The sequence below is a fragment of the Carassius auratus genome, chromosome 29 (genome assembly GCF_003368295.1).
Source record: "Carassius auratus strain Wakin chromosome 29, ASM336829v1, whole genome shotgun sequence".
Lineage (NCBI taxonomy): Eukaryota > Metazoa > Chordata > Actinopteri > Cypriniformes > Cyprinidae > Carassius > Carassius auratus.
Window position 1 is genome coordinate 5,917,736 of NC_039271.1, and position 9,601 is coordinate 5,927,336.

Here is a 9,601-nt window from a genome sequence, read left to right on the forward strand (position 1 = left end):
TAACTATCCTTTTAGTAATTTAATTCTTTCAGTTTATTCAGTTTAAGTTTTTTTATATTGTTTTAAGGAACAAAGTTCTACATTTATAATATTAAAAGTAAAATATATATAATTAGTCACAAAAATGTACAATTATTATTTATATATTTTTAAAACATTTCTAAATGTATTTCTAAATGTATTTCTGTATTTCTAAATATATATATTATATTGCTTTCATCTTCATCCTAAACTCAATCAAAAATGCATTTATTCATTTATTTACTGATATATCTTTATTTTCTGCCAGTCCACTGACTAATAAACACAGTGCTGTATGAAACGCTGTGTTTTTCTTCTGTGTGTCTCAGGAGGAGCCGTACGTCATGTTTAAGAAGTCGGATAAACCTCTGTACGGGAACGAGCGCTTCGAGGGATTCTGTGTGGATCTGCTGCGGGAGCTTTCGGGAATCCTGGGCTTCCGTTACGAGATCCGGTTAGTGGAGGACGGCAGATACGGAGCGTTCGAGGAGAGCACGGGGCAGTGGAGCGGCATGGTGCGCGAGCTCATGGACCACGTGAGTTTAAACTAGCTTTTATTTTTATATGTTCAGTTTTTAGCAATTTTACTATGTGTTTTTAATATTATTTTATAATATAGGTTTAATTTATTTAAATTTTAAGTACGTGATGTTACCTCAATTTATTTTAGCAACATTTATAATTCTCGTTTAGCTTTAATTGTAGTCTATTGTTTTTACTAATTTTGTTATTTTTATTAGTATATTTATCTTTAGATTTTTTTAGATTTATTTATTTAATAGATCTATTTCAATTTATCCCAGTTACTCACCAAGGCAACATTTCTAAGTTTCATTTGTTTTAAGTGTTTCGTCTAATATTTATTTTTTATTTTATTTCAATTTTCTTACAACAACTAAAAAAAAATGATGTTTCTGGTTTTATTAATTAGAATAACCCTGATGAGTGTTCGTTATGTTTATGGAGAGCACCAATGTTATTTTGATTTTCTTTTATATATAGGGCCTACTAGTAATTTTTATTAAAATATTTAGAATTAGCTTTATATGTATATATATCTCAGCTTTATCTCAATTCAAAAATGTTGGCTTCTGGCCCAGAGAAATACATTTGTTGTGATACAGTATATATTCTGAACGCTTCTACATAATTAATGAGAAAAGTCACTTCACAGTTTAAAGACTGAATCAATGATTCATGAGTTGATGAACTGATTCAGTTGAATCTTTTGGTTCAATGTACTGCTTCACTAGAGCTGTTGATTTCACGTGTTAGTTTGGTGTGATTTATTTTTTGAGAAAAATTAATGTGATGAAATGATTAACGCATGAATTAGCATTTTTAACAAATCAAGTCAGTCAGTGATTCAGTGAATCATTCATAAAGGCTTGCCTCGTTTCCTAAATGAATCAGTCGTTTGAACAAATCAAGTGAATGAATGAGTTCCTTAAGCTATCTTTGTTCACTAGTATGAATCGTTATTAACAAACCTACAGCTGTGCTGACTTAATATTCAACGTTTGTCATGTGAATCTGCTGTTTGAAACGAACGATTCAATGATTCACTTGTTACGACAGTGATTCGCCGTACCATTCAGAGTACCATTTTTATTTTTCAGGTGTTAGGGTTAGGGTTAGGATTCAAGAGTTGACTTACTGATTCATTTGAATCTTTTGGTTGGTAACGCAGCTAAAAAGCGTCACCTGATGAATCTTTCTGTGCTGATTGGTCTGTTGGTGGCTGACAGAAAGCAGACCTGGCCGTGGCTCCGCTGACCATCACATACGTGCGAGAGAAGGTGATTGACTTCTCCAAACCCTTCATGACCCTGGGCATCAGCATCCTGTACCGAAAACCCAACGGCACCAACCCCGGCGTCTTCTCCTTCCTCAACCCTCTGTCCCCTGACATCTGGATGTATATTCTGCTGGCTTGCTTGGGTGTCAGTTGTGTGCTGTTTGTCATAGCCAGGTAACATGTGACCCTCGTGCGTCTTTGACCAAACGCCCGTCTTCATCCTCATTCATCCATCAGTATGTTCAGCTCAGTTTGCTGGTAATTCTCCAGAATGGCAGTGTTTCCTGATGCTGTCTGATGGTGATGTTCTGTTGAAGACCTCTGGATATCCCATAATTACTCTCTCAGTTACTTTCCCCTTCATCCTCTCTAATAACTGCCTCACTGTAATATCTCTCAGTCCTGCTTTAATATCTCTCAGCGTTTATGGCGCGTCTCACAGGAGTCTCCAGGCTCAGCTCTATTAATTTGGAAATCCTCTGAAACGTTCCAGAGGAAATCAATCAGGCTCTGTTTAGCAGATGAACAAGTGCTGATGTAAAGTGCTTTTTAAAGCTCGGCGTCAGTGTTTAATGTTACTGGCGACATGACACGAAAGAAAAGCCGTAACTGTCACCTAAGTTAGATTGGAATATGCACAGTGAGTGTGTGTGTGTGTGGCATTCTGGGTAAGTGTTCTGCTTCTGAATGATATGATGCTGATATACTGTAGCAGTCACTGGGTTTCTGTTCACGGCGTCTTGTTCTGCTCTTAATTGGAATATTGACTTTAAACTGCTGTATTGATTAGAAAAGCCCCAATTTACCTCTAAACACACAGAAGAGTTTTTCAAAATCCCAGAGCGCACATAGAGATGTTCCTCAAGCTTTATACAAACACACACACACACACGCACACACGCACACACGCACACACGCACACACACACACGCACACACACGCACACACACACACACACGGCAGTCGCTTTATTTAGCTTTATTTCTAATGCATCAATCACACACTTGATTAGCCACAATAGGAAAAATGCACAATATTACATATTTCATATACATTTTATGGCATAACTTAATAAATAAAATATTTATAAAATATAAATAAAATTGCACTATACCACATTATTTGCAAATCACTTTTAGAAATGTTACATTACAAATAAAATTGCAACACCATATTTGATGGCAGGAAAATTAAATACTGTTTAGCTTAAATATTTAATTATATTTTGGTACATTTTACTTAAATTTTACTATATTTTTAAGAGTGCAGGAAAACTCCCAGATGTCCAAAACAGTCTCACATTTTCAGACCCCAATGTACAATAAGATTTGATTTGGATGCTTTAATCGGAGCCTGAACGCTTTTATCCACCTGTACTGCTGTTCAAATTCAGTACACACACACACACACACACACAGAGAGAGAGAGAGAGAGAGAGAGAGAGAGAGAGAGAGAGAGAGGCTGTTTTATTATTCTGAACATGAGTGCATGTGTGATGATAGTTCTGCTGTGACCTTTCCTGCCAGATGCAGTCTGTGGACTGGAATTACACACACATACACACACACACACACACACACAAATGCACACACATGCACGACACACAGATCAAAAAATAATATAAATGTGGCTGTTTATAAACTGATGTAACCACAATATGGATATAAATAATCTACCGAGATGAAAAAGTGCCACAAATGCTGCACAATCAATCATATGTCTTGAAGGCAAGACACTACAGATAAATACTGTCAAGATGTTTGACTAATAAATGTCATTGTTTACCCAGCTGATTAAACACAGTTCATTAAAATAACTATTTTGTATAACAAGTTTTCGGACATGTTATTTTTAAATTAGCAAATAAGACATTAGCAAAATAATTTTCAAAACTTAAATCTGAACATTGGATGAAGCCAGATCCATAATTATTTGATTTTGTTAACATGTTACTGTAGATTTTTACAGAAGGGATTTTGGATTTATCTATTTTTATATATAACCAGGCATGTCCATGTTTTTTGGAATAAAATGTTTTATAAATCAGAGTGAATGATATATAAGCAAACCCCTCAGTCAAAACCTTCAGAATATAGAGAGGAATAAACCTGTAAGTGTTGGTGTATGTAAGTGTAGCTGAAGTGAAGAAAGAAACCCACAACATTTAAAAACATGCTTTTACGCAATGTTTTTTGGAATAAAATGTTGTATAAAATCAGAAAAATTATATATAAATAAAAAAAAACTCAATAAAAACCATCAGAATATAGAAAGGAATAAACCTGTAAGTTTTGGTGTATGTAAGTGCTGCTGAAGTGAAGAAAGAAACCCACAACCTTTAAAAAACATGCATTTTTAGCACATTTTTATGAATAAAATGGTGTATAAACTCAGAAAAATGATATTTAAACAAATCCCTCATTAAAAAACTTCAGAATATAGAGAGGAATAAACCTGTAAGTTTTTGTGTATGTAAGTGTAGCTGAAGTAAAGAAACAAACTCACAAACTTTAAAAATATGTATTTTTGCCCTGTTTTTTAGGACGGAAATATTGTATAAATCAATGTGAGTGAAATATGAACAAACCCCTCAGCAAAAACCTTGTGAATATAGAGAGGAATAAACCTGTAAGTTTTTGTGTATGTAAGTGTAGCTGAAGTGAAGAAAGAAACCCACAACCTTTAAAAACATGCTTTTGCGCTATGTTTTTATAAATAAAATTGTGTATAAACTCAGAAAAATTATATATAAATAAACCCCTCAGTAAAAACCTTCAAAATATAGAGAGGAATAAACCTGTAAGTGTTGGTGTATGTAAGTGCTGCTGAAGTAAAGAAACAAACTCACAAACTTTAAAAATATGTATTTTTGCCATGTTTTTACAAATAAAATGTTGTATAAAATCAGAAAAAAAAATTATTTATGAACAAACCCCTCAGTGAAAACCTTTAGAATATAGAGAGGAATAAACCTGTAAGTGTTGGTGTATGTAAGTGCTGCTGAAGTGAAGATAAAAACCTTTTAATATGTATTAATATGTATTGAAATTGAACTGTAAAGACGCAAATAGATGTGTATTAGATATGTTTTCTTTCATGAGCAAAATGGACCATAAAACTAACCTGTGCATGAAAACACTGGTTTTGCTTGCAGTGTGTTCTTAGTGTTGATCAGTGTGTGTGTGTGTGTGTGTGTGTGTGTGTGTGTGTGCTGTGGCAGTTAATGCGTCAGTCTATGTTCTCTCTGTGGCTCAGGTTCAGTCCGTACGAGTGGTATAACCCTCACCCCTGTAACCCCGACTCAGACGTGCTGGAGAACAACTTCACGCTGCTGAACAGCTTCTGGTTCGGTGTCGGCGCTCTCATGCGGCAGGGTGAGTCCGTCAGCGTCTCTGAGCTGATCACACAGCTGTAGGAGACAGGAGATGCCAAATTACTGAGAAATGATCATTTAGGGCAGGCATTTCCCAAACGAGTGTTCATGAGCTGATGCAATGCAAAGAAGGGGTTCAGCTGATTTATTTCCTCAGGCTCGGAGCTGATGCCCAAGGCTCTGTCCACTAGGATCGTGGGAGGAATCTGGTGGTTCTTCACCCTCATCATCATCTCGTCCTACACCGCAAACCTGGCCGCCTTCCTGACGGTGGAGCGCATGGAGTCACCCATCGACTCGGCCGACGATCTGGCCAAACAAACCAAGATCCTGTACGGCCTGGTGGAGGACGGCGCCACCATGACCTTCTTCAAGGTACTGCAGGAGAATCTGTTATTCATGTCAGATTGATTTCTACAGCGCTGATGGATTCAAAGCAGCTGCACTGAAACAAACTGTGTTAATCTTCTAATAGCATTCATTTTTAATCTATACAGCAGCTCTACAGAAGACGATAGAGTCATTCATCAGTTATGATTCAGTTTCATCTGTTAAGCGGCTCATTAGTTTGCAGCATCAGTGCATCCCAATCAATATTTCCAGATATTAATAGTATTTCCAGTTGAATGGATAAACGTCTCGGTCTCCGCTGCAGAAAACCAAGATCTCGACGTATGATAAGATGTGGGAGTTCATGAACAGCCGGCGTCAGTCTGTGATGGTGAAGAGCGTGGAGGAGGGCATCCATCGCGTGCTGACGTCTGACTACGCCTTTCTGATGGAGTCCACCACCATCGAGTTCGTCACGCAGAGAAACTGTAACCTGACGCAGATCGGCGGCCTGATCGACTCCAAGGCGTACGGCGTGGGGACACCCATGGGTACAACACACACCCTTCTGCATCAGTCAGACATTCATCACAGCATCAGCATCAGCATCCTGCAGGGACAGATGATGAGGGTTTATTTAGAGCAGTAATACGTGCTCTTTTACTATCACTGACAAACTATTTTTAATTTTTATTAATATTTTGAATCTGTATTATCATTTTTTTTCCTTTCAAATTTTATCTAACATTTTTATACATTTTTTTATGTTTTTATGTTGCTCATTAAAGCTGCATTTTTTTTGATAAAAAAATAAAAAAGCTGGGAATAATTGTAATATTGTGAAATATATATGTATATATGTGTGTGTGTGTGTGTGTGTGTGTGTGTGTGTGTGTGTGTGTGTACACCAGCACAACATTGATAATTCTAATAATACATCAGAATATTAAAAATGATTTCTGAAGGATCATGTGACACTTTATACTGGAGTAATGATGATGGAAATTCAGCTTTGCATCACAGAAATAAATTATATTTTAAAAGATATCCAAAATTGAAACACATATTTTATATTCTAATAGCAAGATTACTGTTTTATTCTGTATTTTTGATCAAATAAATGCAGCCTTGATGAGCAGAAGAGACTTCTTTAAAAGTCTGATCCCAGACTTTTGACCGGTCGTGTACATTATATATAGTATATTTTAGTATATTTTCAAAAATGCACAGAAGACAGACTGAACATACAATCTCTTTCTGTCTGTTCTAGTTTCTAGTTTCATTTCCCATGAGTCTTATATAAAGATCTGCATGCTTTATATAAACCTTCATATCTGAGAGCAGTTCTGCGGGGAGGAGTGAATAAAAGGGGCAATATTTATCCATCTTTATCTGCACAAATCCTCCGTGTTTGTGCTTTCCCTCTGTGTAATCCTGTTAACCTAGTGATCGTTCACTAAATACATATTCCTGGAATAACATCAGTGCTTTATCAAAGAATGCAGCTCGTGTAATGATGTGTGATATTACAGATGTTTAGGAGCTCCATCAGCAGCGCTTGTGTCGATTAGCACAGAAAATCATTCATTTCATGTTCATTTATTCATTTAAATACATGTTCTTTTAAAAATTAATATTGGGTCACTTATATTGGGTTTTTATAGCTGACTAAAAAATATGTTATTATAATATAAAATTTAATATGAATAAAAAAACATATCTTTATTTCAGGTAGTTGCCAATTATTAATTTATCATTTAAGTGTACTAAAATAACAAACTTATACTAAAAAAAAAAAAAAAAAAAACTATACACACATGAACTACTCAAAATTAAAATACATGATAAATGACTTAAACTTCAACTAAAATTAAAATGAAAAAGAACATTGAAAAATAAAAACTAATTTAAAATACTAATACAATCTAAACAAAAAGCATAAAAATGTAAATTATATAGACAGTAAAACACAAAATAAAATGACTAAAACATTAAGTTAAAATGAAGGAAATTTGAATAAAAACCAATAATAACAAAGAGATATTTAAAAAAAATTAAATGAAAAAGGATTAAAACTAATTCAAAATATTATTAAAAACTAAAAATATTAAAAACAGAAAATGAAACATTTAAAAAATGTCAAATAAAAACTAAAATCTACTTAAAAACTTTAAAAACATGAAATAAAATAAATGAAATCTATAATAGTCATTAAAAAATACTAAATTAGTAAAACTAAAATGATCAACAACTAATTATGTATTAATAAGTATCAATAAAAACTATAACAATTTCTCAATGAATTAAAGTTATTCACTGAAAATAACAGTAATGAATATTGTCCATCACCCAGAACAGCTTTCACTCGTTTTAAAGATCAAACCTCTTTTTTTAAAGAATAATAATGTCCTATTTAAGAAGAAAATTAGTCATTGACATTCCACTTGTGCTGGAACCAGATCGTGAACCCGCTGCTGCTTCCCTGTTCTCGTCTCCGTCCGCAGGCTCTCCGTATCGGGACAAGATCACCATCGCCATCCTGCAGCTGCAGGAGGAGGGCAAGCTGCACATGATGAAGGAGAAGTGGTGGAGAGGGAACGGCTGTCCGGAGGAGGAGAGTAAGGAGGCCAGTGCCCTCGGCGTACAGAACATCGGCGGCATCTTCATCGTCCTCGCCGCCGGCCTGGTGCTGTCCGTGTTCGTGGCCGTCGGCGAGGTGCTGTACAAATCCAAACAGAACGCGCAGATCGAGAAGGTACCAGACGCAGACACCAGAGGTCACCCTTTCACTCCTTTATCAGACATATAGTGTAGAGCAGTAGCTCTTAAAGTGACAGCAGCCCAGTCGGACATATAGTGTAGAACAGTAGCTCTTAAAGTGACAGCAGCCCAGTCGGATATATAGTGTAGAACAGTAGCTCTTAAAGTGACAGCAGCCCAGTCGGATATATAGTGTAGAACAGTAGCTCTTAAAGTGACAGCAGCCCAGTCGGACATATAGTGTAGAACAGTAGCTCTTAAAGTGACAGCAGCCCAGTCGGATATATAGTGTAGAACAGTAGCTCTTAAAGTGACAGCAGCCCAGTCGGACATATAGTGTAGAACAGTAGCTCTTAAAGTGACAGCAGCCCAGTCGGACATATAGTGTAGAGCAGTAGCTCTTAAAGTGACAGCAGCCCAGTCGGACATATAGTGTAGAACAGTTCACAGCACTAAAATGACCATTTGGATTTGAACCCTAACATTGTAAAGAATAATAAGTTCTTATATGAATATTTGAGCTTCATAAGAAATTTGGCTATAAACCTGGACACTTGTGGCCCTGCTGGAGCCTGATCTTGAAGCAGATGTATATCTGTGTTGAGATGAGCTCACAGTGTGTCTGTGGTTTCTCCTCTGTGCGCAGCGCTCGTTCTGCAGCGTGATGCTGGAGGAGCTCAGGGTGTCTCTGAAATGCCAGCGACGGCGGAAACAGAAAACCCAGCCGCCCGTCATCGTCAAAACAGAGGAGGTGATTAACATGCATACCTTTAACGACAGGAGGCTCCCGGGGAAAGAGACCATGGCGTGACGCCGGGACGCCTCTCCTGTGACTCTCGTTCAAACGACGGACACGAAGATGTTTCCTGTGGAAATCCGGATTCGTGAGCGATTCAGAACCGCAGCCCTCACAGAGCAGCATTCAAGATTCAGTGTGTTCTCATTTTACGTTGCTTTTCTCACTTTTCTCTGTGAAACTAGGTCAAGGTTTTAGACCAATCAGTTTTTCCTCAGATGATGCTTTTATTGCTGCCTTCAGGAGCACCTGATAAACACACTTTTTGGTTTATTCTTTCATTTTTTTTATTTTATTTCCTCCGGAATTTTTTTTTTTTTTTTTTTTTTTTTTACGTTTTCATCCCATGCAATCTTCTTAATACAATATAAAACTAATTCCATTTATTAAGAAGTTATGTCTTGGTAAAAACTTTTTGGAACATTCTATTAATATTTTGATAATAAAATATAATGATAACCATGAAAATATATTCTGTATTAGTTTGTTAAACAAAGCCTCCCTGAAATATGAATCCTCATAG

At 36.2% G+C, this 9,601-nt stretch overlaps 1 protein-coding gene across 1 annotated transcript in view; it reads left to right on the forward strand.

Annotated features, from left to right (window-relative positions):
- The window catches only part of LOC113048467 (glutamate receptor ionotropic, kainate 2-like), a 39,580-nt gene extending 30,206 nt beyond the window's left edge, over positions 1 to 9,374 (forward strand). The window contains exons 10-16 of the mRNA XM_026210288.1: positions 351 to 557; positions 1,770 to 1,993; positions 5,075 to 5,193; positions 5,350 to 5,567; positions 5,848 to 6,073; positions 8,027 to 8,277; positions 8,929 to 9,374. Coding sequence (XP_026066073.1) covers positions 351 to 557; positions 1,770 to 1,993; positions 5,075 to 5,193; positions 5,350 to 5,567; positions 5,848 to 6,073; positions 8,027 to 8,277; positions 8,929 to 9,093 — 1,410 coding nt within the window. The 3' untranslated portion in view covers positions 9,094 to 9,374. The remainder of the gene's footprint in view (positions 1 to 350; positions 558 to 1,769; positions 1,994 to 5,074; positions 5,194 to 5,349; positions 5,568 to 5,847; positions 6,074 to 8,026; positions 8,278 to 8,928) is intronic.
- Positions 9,375 to 9,601: the final 227 nt, after the last annotated feature.